General features: G+C 38.1%; 1 protein-coding gene across 5 annotated transcripts in view; it reads right to left on the reverse strand.

Annotated features, from left to right (window-relative positions):
- C9H9orf85 (chromosome 9 C9orf85 homolog) overlaps positions 1 to 14373 on the reverse strand; it is a 139829-nt gene that overhangs the window by 82147 nt on the left and 43309 nt on the right. The window contains exon 3 of one of the 5 annotated variants that reach the window (XM_044265907.1): positions 12288 to 12314. The exons of the other annotated variants lie outside the window; for them this stretch is intronic. Coding sequence (XP_044121842.1) covers position 12314 — 1 coding nt within the window. The 3' untranslated portion in view covers positions 12288 to 12313. Of the gene's footprint in view, positions 1 to 12287; positions 12315 to 14373 lie in introns of those variants that run through there. 5 annotated transcript variants of the gene reach the window in all.

Below are 14373 nucleotides of genomic sequence, written 5' to 3' on the forward strand. Positions count from 1 at the left end.
GTAGGTGCTGGTTGCTACAATATTTTTTTTTAAATGATTTTATTTATTTATTTATTTGACAGAGAGAGAGAGAGAGAGAGAGGGCACAGTAGGCAGAGCAGCAAGTAGGGGGAGAGGGAGAAGCAGGCTCCCTCTGAGGGCTGCTCTGACTGAGCAACCCAGGCACCCAATAAATGTTTTTTATTAATAGATTTTTTTTTAAAGATTTATTTTATTATTTATTTGACAGACAGAGGTCACAAGTAGGCAGAGAGGCAGGCAGAGAGAGAGGAGGAAGCAGGCTCCCCTGCTGAGCAGAGAGCCCGATGCGGGGCTCGATCCCAGTACCCTGGGATCATGACCTGAGCTGAAGGCAGAGGCTTTAACCCACTGAGCCACCCAGGCGCCCCCACCCAATAAATCTTAAAAACAAAACAACAACAACAACAAAAGAATGAGGGGGGCTCCTGGGTGGCTCAGTCGTTAAGCATCTGCCTTCACCTCAAGTCATGATCCTAGGGTCCTGGGATTGAGTCCTGCAACAGGCTCCCTGCTCAGTGAGAAGCCTGCTTGTGTTCCCTCTCTTGCTATGTCTCTCTGTATCAAATAAATAAATAAAATCTTTAAAGAAAAAAAAAAAAAGAATGGGTGCCTGGGTGTCTCAGTTAAGTGTCTGCCTTCTGCTCAGGTCATGATCCTAGGGTCCTGGAATCAAGCCCAGCAAAAGGCTCCTGCTCAGGGGCGCCTGGGTGGCTCAGTGGGTTAAGCCGCTGCCTTCGGCTCAGGTCATGATCTCAGAGTCCTGGGATCAAGCCCTACATCGGGCTCTCTGCTCAGCAGGGAGCCTGCTTCCCTCTCTCTCTCTCTGCCTGCCTCTCTGCCTACTTGTGATTTCTCTCTGTCAAATAAATAAATAAAATCTTTAAAAAAAAAAAAAAAAAAGGCTCCTGCTCAGCGGGGAGCCTGCTTCTCCCTCTTCCTCTGCCTGCCACTCTGCATACTTGTGCTCTCTATCCCTCTGACAAATAAATAAATAAAATCTTTAAAAAAAAAAAAAAAGAGTTCTTTCTTGGCCATTGCATTCAATGACCCCACAATAGGTGGAGTGACTACAAAGTTTTAGGGTAACGGAACCAACTGTCTTATATTTTAATTGTGTATTAGTCTCACAACTGTATTCATTTTTCAAAACTTACAAAACTGTTGCTGAAAACATGAAAGGAGGCCCAAAATGGAGTCACTTAAGCTAAGCCCCAAGTCACCAAACCAAGATGTAGTCCACTTTCAGCTCTGCCAGAAATGGAATCCTACACCAGTCAGGCATCTCCTCATCAGCACTAGTTAGGTGACCTGCCTAACAGATCCCTGTCAGCCCCTAGAGGAAAGCTGCCTAGGGTAACCAACCAGCTTTTTTGTCTAGTATAATTTCCTTGTTCCCTTCTGCCTTTAAGTATCTTTCATTTCACATACCTCCTTGGAGTTCCTTTCTGTCTGCTAGACTGTATGGACTGATTCATGAATCAACACATAAAACTAATAAGATCATTAAAATTTACTCAGTTGAGTTTTGTTTTTTAATACTGTACACTAAAAAGGATGAATTTACCACATAAAAATCATATCTCCAAGAGACCTAGCAGACAAAAATCTAAGTTAGAATTTAAAACAAAACAAAACAAAAAAAACAAACAAACCTCTCTGATATACAATCTAAGTGAAAATAATTATTAAAAATTTCTTATTAAAGCATTTGGTAGGTTTATATTTTGGATTTCCAGAAAGCTTTATTTAATTACTCTGCAATAAAAACAGATTTAAAGAATGTACATCATTAGAACACACACAGATGAAGTTCTAACAATCCACATGGATTACGAAAAGCTTCAGGTTTTCTTTTAGTTTCAAATTTTTAAAGGTTTTAAAATAATTTTAAAGAAAGTATGTCTTTGTTAGGTTCATCAAAGACCTCAGGGAAATTAGAATGTTGTCATTTCTGTGATTATTTTGTTTCATACCAGGGAATCCTGGCTTAAACCAATCCTTAAGAATTCAAATTGCGAATTAAGGGATAAAACTGTATTTACAGAACTGTTAATGTTAAAATTTACATGTAAAATATGCTTTAAAATGGGATATCCTGTTTTGGAATCTGAAGTTAAAAGATCCCAGAGTCTAAATTCTCTAGCCCACTGAGTCCCCAAAACAGTGACTCTTAACACTGTCTCCAACACCTGCATAGCTTATTAAAATGCAGATATCTGGGTTACAGCCATTGTTTACACGCTCAGAATCTTAGGATGGGTCCTAAGAATCTGTTAAACTCTCTAAGAAATTCCTATGCACATTACCACTTGAGACTCTTGACCAGATCAAAGTATTACTGCCTAAAGATGGGTGTTTTCCAGTGTTCCTCCTGCTGGTTGAGACTGTAATGGCCAATTCAAAGACCAGCAGGCATTCTATTGCTGAAATCAACTATACTCTTTTCAAATTTAAGATCACTCTGAAAAACAGCCAGGTTTTATTAGGTTAGCAGCCCTATAAATATAAGTATGCCTATCTATTAAGGAGACACACAGATTTTCAAAACATTTCCTTTTTATCAATGTGAAATATGTTTGTGGAAATGTAATATGAATTTATACACTTACACTTAACAAGCTTCCAGTTTCCCTGCAGTTAAGTAGGACCCTTGTGCACCTTCTCTTTCAAATCTCTTAATTCAGGCTTCATGTCTTAACTGGGAGTAGAATGAAACAAGGTCTGGAAGTAATTGAATTTTTGCATTTTTTTCACCTCAAGACTCAAAGAATCTTGATCTTAAGAATGGAATGGTTTAGATGTTATTTTAATGATAAGAGACACACCTTTCAGGTTGTCATAAAATCTGTAAAATATCATGAAACATCTTTTAAAGTGGCGGAAAATTAATCACTCTTGAGTGGCTTTTTCTTAAAAAATACACAGTAAAGAAAAACGTTAAATTCATCTAAATATAAATTTTACCTATTTTCCCTTGAAAATTGATATATTTTGAGTATTTTAAGTCCAATGCTCAACGAACTTGAGAGACGTTAAAATAATCATGGATTTGCCTTCTTTCTATTTCTCCGCGAAATCTAATTCCCAGAAACAATCAATCTTGACCATGCATAAATCAAAACTAATCATTTCAAACTGACAAAGGAGACAGTAGTACACCTTTTTAAAAATTATGCCATATTTACTTTTTTATAATGAAAAACACAATAGGATAGAAAAAGTAATTAAAAGCTAAAATACGCTCACTACATATTTAAGGGTGAAAGTCAGGACAAAGCTTGAAGTTTTCAACTGGCCCCTGTAAATACTAACAGATATTATTTTAAAAATAGCACTGACCTAGAAGACCGAGATTCTACCACAGCTTTGACATGCTCATGTCATATAATCTTTGAAAGTCACTCTCTTTGAGTCTCTTTCTTCATAATGAATTCTAAAAGTGCTGGCACCTAAGCATGAACAAAAGACAGGGGCACCGAACTGTACTAGTAATCACTGTATTTGTCACCTCCAAAAACTCAGTTAAAAAACAAAAAGAAGTTTGAAGCGGCGGGTGGGGGGGGGTTGGGGTACCAGGTGGTGGGTATTACAGAGGGCACGGATTGCATGGAGCACTGGGTGTGGTGAAAAAATAATGAATACTGTTTTTCTGAAAATAAATAAATTGAAAAAAAAAAAAGAAAAACTCGGATTTTTCTACTGACACTGCTGTGATATTAACATACTTTTATATTGTATAATAAAACATATCAACATTTGGAAGATCAGTAGAACTCAGTGAACTAATATTTTCCAAACGAGCAAATGTAGGTTATAAAATCACGCATGGGTATGGGGACCAGTCTGGCTCACAGGGTAGAGCATGCACCTCTTGAGAGGATTTCTACAATTATCTGGGAAAAGCTATTAAAGTTTACTTTTACTCCTTTTAAAATTTTTTCTTTCCTTTTTTTTCTACTAGCCAGACACTAAAGAAGTTTGTAAAAAATGTGCAACAATGCCACTTGTCTCACTAGTATTTTTGTTTCTAAGGTTATTTTTCACAAAAAGCTATTAACACTTACTGGGCATATTTTGCTTATATTCATATTATTGAGTAAATAATTATTTTTAAAATGTCTGCATTTTCATATCTAATACAATAAACAGCAATAGATAAAACCCATATAAACCCATATAAGCTAAGCTTTCTCAGGTGCTCAAAACTTTTATAAATAACAGTTACAAAGGGGTCCTGAAACAAAAGGTTTAAAAACCACTGATCTAGATAATAAATACTAAAGGAAAAAGAACTGTTCTTATGTTTTTAGTACTTGCTACAAGTAAAAGGCTTATTTTACTCTGTAACAACTTTGCTGGCACTGTCTTCATTTCCTGGTTAAATTACTACACTTTAACCTTTAGCATAATTCAGCTCCACTTGTAATACTCGTAATATGCGATGACTAGGTGTTTTCGTAAACAATGAGCTATGGTACTCCACCCTTGATGTACAAATAATACAAGCTCAACATTGACAGAGTTCTATAAAGTCACACTTCCTGCAGTGACTCTAAGTAATCTGCTAACATAGAAAGATTCTGAAACCATACTAAGGAATTATATCATATGCTACTTAGAAAATGCTTTTAAGGAAACAGTATTTCTAAAGTCCAACAAATTTGAGTACAAAAAGCTACAATTCACGTCCTTGTGTCCACACAAGGCCTAAAAATAAGTGTTTAAGTGTGTTTAAATAAGTGTGTTTAAAAATAAGTGGAGAGGAGCGCCTGGGTGGCTCAGTGGGTTAGGCTTCTGCCTTCGGCTCAGGTCATGATCTCAGGGTTCTGGGATCAAGCCCTGCATCGGACTCTCTGCTCAGTGGGGAGCCTGCTTTCCCCTCTCTCTGCCTGCCTCTCTGCCTACCTGTGATCTCTCTCTCTGTTAAATAAGTAAATAAATAAAATCTTTTTTAAAAAGTGGGTGGGGGGCACCTGGGTGGCTCAGTGGGTTAAGCCGCTGCCTTCGGCTCAGGTCATGATCTCAGAGTCCTAGGATCGAGCCCCGCATTGGGCTCTCTGCTCAGCAGGGAGCCTGCTTCTTCCTCTCTCTCTGCCTGCCTCTCTGCCTGCTTGTGATCTCTCTCTGTCAAATAAATAAATAAAATTAAAAAAAAAAATTAGGGAGACTGTACTACCTCTTGTCATCCCAGATTTGATTAGAACAATTCCTAAGAGTACAAAATACTCACTTCTCAAAAAGAATAATTTAGCAAAAAAAGAGAAAATAGAAGCTACTGCACTTTAGGGCAGGCAATTTTAAATCAAAGCTTGCTGTATCTATCAATATTAATGTTAAAAAGTAGGTTTCATGCACAGGTGAACAATGGATGACAGTAATGAAAACTTTTTCGTTTTACACTTGAATATTAAGGACTTCGATATGACAAGAAGAGTAACCTGTGAGCAAAACTCCACTCTGGGACATTTTACTATTCCTGGAATGGGCTTACACAACTCTCACGTCACAGAGTCTCAACCTATTATAAGAAATGCTGGGGCTGAAGAATATAACCAAAGAGCCCAAACTATATAGTTCATTGTCACAGACTAATAACAGGAGGGACTGATAACATTGTAGTGTATAACAATGTTTACTTATTTTAAAATGTTTATTTTATTTTTTTAAGTAAACTCTAAACCGAGGTGAGGCTTAAACTCACAACCCGGAAGTTATAGTTGTATGCTCAATCGACTGAGCCAAACAGGCACCCTTACTTTTTGTTTTGTTTTGTTTTTTTAAATAATCCCTTTGCCCTCTGTGGGGCTCAAACTCACAACCCTGAGATCAAGTCACATGCTACACAGACTGAGTCAGCCAGGGATCTCAGAACAAAAGAACCAAAAGACCATACATACGGAGATACCTCGTGATTATCCACATTATCTGTCAAAGGGAACATGGGATTCTTGTTCATTTTTCCTCCTTGCCCTGGTGATTTCCTCACAGGGTGTCCTACAAACATTGTTTACAGCACTCTTTTACCTTTAATTTCTATCTTTTCTAGATCTACCGCTCCTATTTTCATTTTCTTAGTCCTCTGCAGTCTCACCTTGTACCCTATGGGTCTCTTTCATCTTTTACTTATACCTGACACTTTTCAATCTGCCCAAGAATTATTTGTGGGCCTATCTCTCATAAAAGATTGTAAACTCCTTGGTGTTAGAGATTGATTTTGCCATCTTCTATAATATATAGCACAACGTCTTATATATTGAAGATGCTATTTGAAATAACTACAAACACAGAATTTGATTTTGCCACATCAAATTTAAATTCTAGGTAGGGGGCGCATGGGTGGCTCAGTGGGTTAAAGCCTCTGCCTTCGGCTCAGGTCATGATCTCAGGGTCCTGGGATCGAGCCCCGCTTCAGGCTCTCTGCTCGGCAGGGAGCCTGCTCCCCCCACCCTTTCTCTCTGCCTGTTTCTCTGCCTACTTGTGATCTCTCTCTGTCAAATAAATTAAAATCTTTTAAAAAAAATTCTATGTAGCAAGTTCTATGTGACAGTTACTTTCCACCTATGATGAATATAGTCTCGTATAAAAGAAAAATATTGGGGTGCCTGGGTGGCTCAGTCGCTTAAGCATCTGCCTTGGGCTCAGGTCATGATCCTGGAATCCCAGGATCATGTCCTCCATTGGGCTCCCCCTCAGTGGGAAGTCTGCTTCTCCCTCTAACCCTCCCTATCTCTCTTTGTATGTTCTCTCTCTCTCACATACAAACATACATAAATAAAATCTTTTTTAAAAAATATTAACTTTGTTGGGCTTCTGGTTGGCTCAGTGGGTTAAACCTCTGCCTTCAGCTCAGGTCATGATCTCAGGGTTGGGGGATCAAGCCCCACATGAGTTTTTCTGCTCATCAGGGAGCCTGCTTCCCCCCCTCTCTCTGCCTCTCTGCCTACTTGTGATCTCTCTGTGTCAAATAAATAAAATCTTTTAAAAAATGTGTATTAAAATATATATATTAATTTTTGTGAATAAGGTAAAAGTAAGGTTTGGTTGAAATAATGAGTATCTTTTAAGGTAAAATTCATTAAAAAACTGACTACTCCTTTAATTTGTGAAGTGTTTATTCAGTAATTTAGAGTAGGAAAAATGGATTATAATGGCACTTTTTGATTTTTTATTTGTGCTGCTTTCATAACTTTAGAGAGTATTAGTACTGGGGTGCCTGGGTGGCTCAGTCAGTTAAGCCTCTGCCTTCATCTCAGGTCATGATCCCAGGGTCCTGGGATCATGTCTCATACCCGGCTCCCTGCTCAGTGGAGAGCCTGCTTCTCCCTCTCCCTCTGCCCCTCCCCCAGCTCTCCCACACGCTCTCTCAAATAAATAAACTCTTTAAAAAAAGAAAGAGTATTAGTACTTACTTTAGTTTAGAATTTGTTAATGTCTTTACTGATGGGGTATAATAATAGTTTTTACTTAGAACTACCTTATTTGTGATTTATAAAATCTAATACTCGGTTACTTATTAATATAAAGTTATTAATTTATAAATAATAATAAATAATAAATAAACTTATTATATATAAAGTTGTTAATTTATTATATAAAATTATTAATAAATAATAAATAAACTTATTAATATAAAGTTATTAATTTCCATTAAAAACAGTTAAATTACTAATGACTTAATAGTTATTTTGGATAATGGTTTTACTATTTTTTTCGTTGATAGCAAAAGCTATGCAAAATGTTTTTGGAAATAAAATTGCAGAGTGCCTGGGTGGCTCAGTCGGTTAAGTGTCTGCCCTCGGCTCAGGTCATGATCCCTGAATCCTAGGATCCAGCCTCACATTGGGCTCCCTGCTCAGCGGGGACTCTGCTTCTCCCTCTCCCCGACCTTGTTTGTTCTCTCTCACTCTCTCTCAAAAAAAAAAAAAAAAAAAAACTTAAAAAAAAAAAGAAAATATAATTGCTATGCATTAATTTCTTGGTGATTCTCAATAATATCATTATTAAAATATATACTTTAAAATAAAATAACTGCAAACAAATGTTGGCAAAGATATCGAGAAAAGTGGAACCCTTGCGTATTGTTGGTGTGACTGTAAAATGGTGCAATCACTATTAAAAGAGGTATGAAGGTTCCTAAAACAATAAAAAAAAGAACTACCATACGATCCAGCAATCCCACTTCTGTGTATATACATGCCAAAAAATTGAAAGCAGAGTCTTGAAGAGATATTTGCACAATGCTCATAACAGTATTCAAAATACCCAAGAGGTAAAAGCAACCTAAGTGTCCACACAGATGAGTGAAAACCAAGATGTAGTACATATATTCAGTGGAATATTAATTAGTCTTAAAAGGGAAGGGAATTCTGGCACATGTTATAACAACAATGAGCCTTGAGAACACTATACTAAATGTAATAAGCCAGTCACAAAAGAACAAATACTTTTATGACTCCATTCACATGAAGTACTTAAAGTAGTCAAATTCAGGGGTGCCTGGGTAGCTCAGTCAGTTAAGCCTCCAACTCTTGATCTCCAGGGTCCTGAGTTCAAGCCCCATGTTGGAGCCCAGAGTGGAGCCTACTTTAAAAAAATTTATTTAAAAAAATAAAAAAAAAATTATATTTAAAAAAATAAAAAATAAAGTAGCCAAATTCATAGCAACAGAAAACAGAATGGAAGCTGCCCAGAGCTGATGGAGCAGAGAAAGGGGAGCCTCTGTTTAATAGGTAAAGACTTCACAGTTGCAAGATGCCAGTGCTTTGGAGACCTGTTGCACAGCAATATGAATATACTTAACACAACCGAACTGTACACTCACAAGTGGTTAAAATGATAAAATGTATGCTATTTATTTTACACCACCACAAAAATAGAATGTTAAAAGGACAGGGTGGCTCTACAAAAGATTATCTTGAGTGTCAGAGTTTGGCTAATTCGGTTAGAACAAAGTTTTGGAGTAAAGGGGGAAGCAAGCATCTGGTCAGAAAGACAAGACAGATAGGGTGGCATGGCCGGCTTAGAAGCATCTCATCCTCCTCTCATTTTCTCCCGAATACTATGACTTTTTGTTTACTCTCACAGTTTGAAGAACCTCATCCCCCTCCCATACTCCCACACACTATTAGCATACATGCAAAAGTACAACTTCCCAGGGGAGAAAAATTCTACTTAGCCCCCTGCTGCTGAGACCCAACTCTTTCTGACAGGAGCCCTTGAAACTTTTATGTGAAGTAAGTCTTTTTCAAAGTACTGGCTTATTCAAACTCTGGACCAAGGGACGTAGTTGAGTTAAGGTGAGATAAAGGAGAATTTATTTAATACAATGAAGTATGAAGAGGTAAGGGTTTCGGTGGGGTAATAAATTTTAAAAATTATCGGTCAATACCGACAATATGAGAACCAGGGGTAGTGACTTCCATTTAAATGCAAAGTGTTTGAAGCATTAAGCACGTCCATGTCCTAAAACAGGCCAGACAGTCGAAGAGGTGTGTGACACTAGGTCTTGCCCTTCTCACTTAAAATATTTTTTAGAATGAAATCTACTCTTAAACGATTATATTTTAAGTAATCTCTACATCCAACATGGGGCTCGAACTCACAACCCTGAGATCAAGAGCTGCATACTCCACTGACATTCTTCTTGCAGCATTTAAGGTGTAGGGCAGTTCTGTTTGGGCCTACTGGAGTGAGTGGATCCCTGGCTAAGCTTTTGTTTTATGCAAGAATTCTATAGCTGAGGGGCACTTGGCTGGCTCATTCTGTAGAACATGTAACTCTTGATCTCCAGGTGGTGAGTTCCAACAACCCATGCTAGGCATAAAATTTATTTACAAATAAAAAAATAAAGAATTCTACAGGTGAAAAGATTGAAAACTACTAGACTAAGATATATGTCAAGTTTCAGTGGGGCTTGGCCCTGCCATGTATTTTGTATACACCAAGGTTTCTCAACCAAGACACTAGTAACATGCTGGGCTGGATATGTCTTTGATGCAATGGCTGTCCTATGCACTGTAGGATTTTTTTTTTTTTTTTTAAGATTTTATTTATTTATTTGACAGACAGAGATCACAAGTAGGCAGAGAGGCAGGCAGAGAGAGAGGGGGAAGCAGGCTCCCCGCTGAGCAGAGAGCCCGATGTGGGGCTCGATCCCAGGACCCTGGGATCATGACCTGAGCCGAAGGCAGAGGCTTTAACCCACTGAGCCACCCAGGCGCCCCGCACTGTAGGATTTTTTGTAGCATCTGGCCTTTACTCATTATATGCCAGTAGCATCCCTTCCAACTTCTCAAGTCAAGACCATCAAAATTGTCTCCAGGGGAACCTGGGTGGCTCAGCTGGTTAAGCATCTGCCTTCAGCTCAGCTCAAGTCATGATGCCAGGGTCCTGGGATTGAATCCTGATTCTTCATCTCCCACTCCCCCTGCTTGTGGTTCCCTCTCTGCTTGTGTTCCTTCTCTCACTGTCTGCAAATAAATAAATAAAATCTTAAAAAAAAACAAAACACACAACTGTCTCCAGATACTGCCAAATGTCACATGGCTGGGGGGGCCACAATCGTCCCCTCCCATTTGAGAACTGCTAATGCGAGGGACATATAGATCCACTTCTAAGCTCAGAGCCCAATTTGTTTGTGGTCTGTTGCTGTTTTATACTAGCTTCTCCTTTCTCTTCTACTACTATGGTAATATCAAACATAAGCTAACATTATATTCTTGGTAAATTATTTTTTATGAGTAGGAAGAGAAAAAAAGCAGGCTAGAGATTCTAACACAAATATGGGTATTTGCCTATAACACTTCTAAAGTAATACTTGAAAAAGGTTGCTTGGTTACCTGAAATACAAGGCACAAGAAGTTTCTAGGTACTAGCTTAGGCATGTCAATGCCTGAATATAAAATCTATTTATTTGGACATGTGTATTTTAAAAAAAAAATGAGGTGTCTGGCTGGCTCAGTTGGTAGAGCATGCAACTCTTGTTCCCAGGGTCCTAAGCTCAAGCCCCACTTTGGGCATCGAGCTTACTTTAATTAACTAATTAATTAATTCCATTTATTTATTTATTCAATTAATTAATTAATTAATTAATAAGCAGGTCTATACATGTGGTACTCAGCAGTGGATAACTTTCATAAACAAGACGGGTGACTATAAAAATTAATATAGCATTAGGCTCAGATGAAGAGAAGAACAACGCTTTTTGAATGAATAATATAATACTGAGAAATCACTGTAGGAGGACAGAAAACATGGCTTTGGAATGGGAGCAATTTGCATTTGAATCTTAACTCCATCTGCTTTACTTTCTGATCTTGGCTAAAACATAGAATCGGTCTGAGCCCAGAAAAAAGAAAAAAAAAAAACTTTATTTCTTGTCTTGCATTGCTTGAGGAAGGGGATAATCTTTTAACCATCTGTATTTCCAATATAGCTGGAAAATAATTTGATAAATGAATTTTAAGTAAAAATGTCAAGACTCCTTTCTTCTTTAAGAGCTACACAAATCATTTAACATTTGTAAGATCTCTTGCTTTTCCAATAATTCAGTTCCACACTCAAGGTTATTTACAGGATTCCTGAGTGATTTAGGACTGACCAAGCATAGTAACGAATGCTTTTAATTTATCTTTGGGTTTTCTTTTTCAAAAGTCAAAACCAGGGCCCTTGAAAAATGACGGTTTTTTTGTTTGTTTGGTTGGTTTTTTTAAGATTTTATTTATTTGAAAGAGAGACACACAGAGAGAGAAGTAACACAAGCAGGGACAGAGGGAGAGGGAGAAGCAGGCTTCCCGCCGAGCAGGAAGCCTCTATGTGGGGCTTGATCCCAGACTCTGGGATCATGATCTGAGCCGAAGACAGACGCTTAACAACTGAGCCACCCAGGTGCTTCAAAAAATGAAGTTTTATATAAAAAGATTCAGACTCATTCTGATCCTCAATTCTTAGATATATAAGCAATCTTTAAGTCTAATGATTAAACCATTTGGGTGTCCAGGAGTTGTTGGTGGCACCTAAGAAGCCCTCCAACCAGGGATTAGCAAGAACTTGCCCTAAAATCAAAACACATAAGCCAAAATGAGTGGGAATCCTGCTACAGAGTAACCTGACCTCTGATTAAACAGCCAAGCATGGGGGCACCTGGGTGGATCAGTGGGTTAAAGCCTCTGCCTTCAGCTCAGGTCATGATCTCGGGGTCCTGGGATCGAGCCCCGCATCGGGCTCTCTGCTCGGCAGGGAGTCTGCTTCCTCCTCTCTTTCTGCCTGCCTCTCTGCCTACTTGTGATCTCTGTCTGTCAAATAAATAAATAAAATCTTAAAAGAAAAAAAAAAAAAGTTGCCCTTTAAAAAGAAAGAAAGAAAGAAATATAAAACAAACAAACAAAAAACCAGCCAGGCATGAAATAAGGTGGTGGCTCATCTCAGCTCTTACAGAGAAGAGAAGCTGTGAAAAGCTGAGCATTATCTTTATAAGCCTTTCACTTTCTTCCATAAAGACTTGAAGATCTGAGTATTCAATGATACTTAAAACTACCTTTGGGCACCTGGGTGGCTCAGTCATTAAGCCTCTGCCTTGGGATCAGGTCATGATCCCAGAGTCCTGGGATAGAGCCCCACATTGGGCTCCCAGCTCAGCAGGGAGCCTGCTTCTCCCTCTTCCACTCCCCTGACTTGTTTCTCTCTTGGACAAATCTTAAAACAAAACAAAACAAAACAAAAAAACCCTACCTTATAACCAAGGGTATTACCAGGATCACACTGTTTATGTAGCACTAATGGATGATCTTTTTATCCTCCTCCCTCTCACAACTGACAATCATTCCATCCCCCCTGCTCCCCCCCCCCACCCCCCAGCAAATACACGTTTTTGGCTCTTACAGCTCCAGTTAGGACATCTTTTCCAAAAATCTCTGGCATGGTCCAGGGTTGTTTTCAGTAACTGGGACAAAGTGTCATAAAGAACATGATCATAAAAATCCTGTAGAATGTCACGTCACTAAAAAGGAAACATGAGCCCTCCTCTGCCAAGTACAAACACAATACAGTTTTTGCTTCTGTGGTCAAAATAGATAACATGGAAGAGTTTAGAAGTCTAATTCTTTCTTGGGTCTAATATTTGGGATTAGATCGCAGGGGCAATGGAAATTTGCTAATCATCCATGATTTTTGGTGATTTATAAGCCCAATGAGTAAGATAAAAGAACTTCAATTTTCCCAATATTCAGAATATTACTTCATTACAAAAGAAATGTTAACCTATAAATAGTCCCTCCTCCTCTTACATTTTAAGTTCTGTTGAACTTTTCCTTATATACATCATTTGGCTACATAATCTGTGGCAAAAGATAGCTAGACAAGTAAAATACTCAACATTTTCATCAATGACAATATTTGGGGGGCTGGAAAATTATCTTTTCACAAAAGACACATCCAATGTCCAAGAAAACTTCTCATATAAATCCTGACAAAGGACAAATTTAACTTCTAAGCAAGATTAGCCGGAGTAAAACATTCAAAATTTCTAAGTTATGTTACCATCAGAATCTTTCATCAATGCACTTCAATCCCTCACAATGTTGGTAAAGTGTTAATATGCAAACAGTGCAACATGAATATAGTTAAGTCATACTTTCTAGGACAATCTCAATCCTGGATTGGAGTTTGAAAGCTAGGCTTTCCAAAATGCCTCAGGTGCCAAGTGTTCAGTGTAATTTGAAATTCATGATATTCTAGGCCAGGCAGGTGACATCCTCAGGAACATGTTCAGACCTTGGTTTAACTGACAACTTCTTAGTCTCTCATGAATAATCATTTGTTCTACATTAGGTTGGACTTCTTTATTACATTATTATTGTAATGTAATGTAATATAAATGTAATATAAACATTACATTTATTATTCTTTATTATATCTTCCTTTGCTTGAATGTCTTGTTATCTGTAATTGGGAACTTATAAATATTACATATCCTTCATTTTGCACTCACCGTGAGCTAACCTCATCGGCCTTAGGGTGATGTGGAACAGCAGCTCCTGAGGTCCACTCAGCCTTCATCCCCTTGACCTACCTGAAGTTTCTCAAAGAGCTCTGGGTCACCACATTACCTAGGTAGTAGCAACATTATCATGACCTTTCCTGATTCCAAAGATTTCAATGACTCCAAGATAGGACAGGGTTGCTGACCCTTGAGTTGAGGTGTCCATATTCAACCATTCTTTTTTTTTTTTTAAGAGTTTTTTAAAAATTTTAAATATATTTATTTTGAGTAATTCCTACATCCAACATGGGGCTTAAACTCATGACTCCAAGATCAAGAGTCACGTGCTCTTCTGACTGACCCAGCCAGGCACC

The sequence above is a fragment of the Neovison vison genome, chromosome 9, assembly GCF_020171115.1.
Source record: "Neovison vison isolate M4711 chromosome 9, ASM_NN_V1, whole genome shotgun sequence".
NCBI lineage: Eukaryota > Metazoa > Chordata > Mammalia > Carnivora > Mustelidae > Neogale > Neogale vison.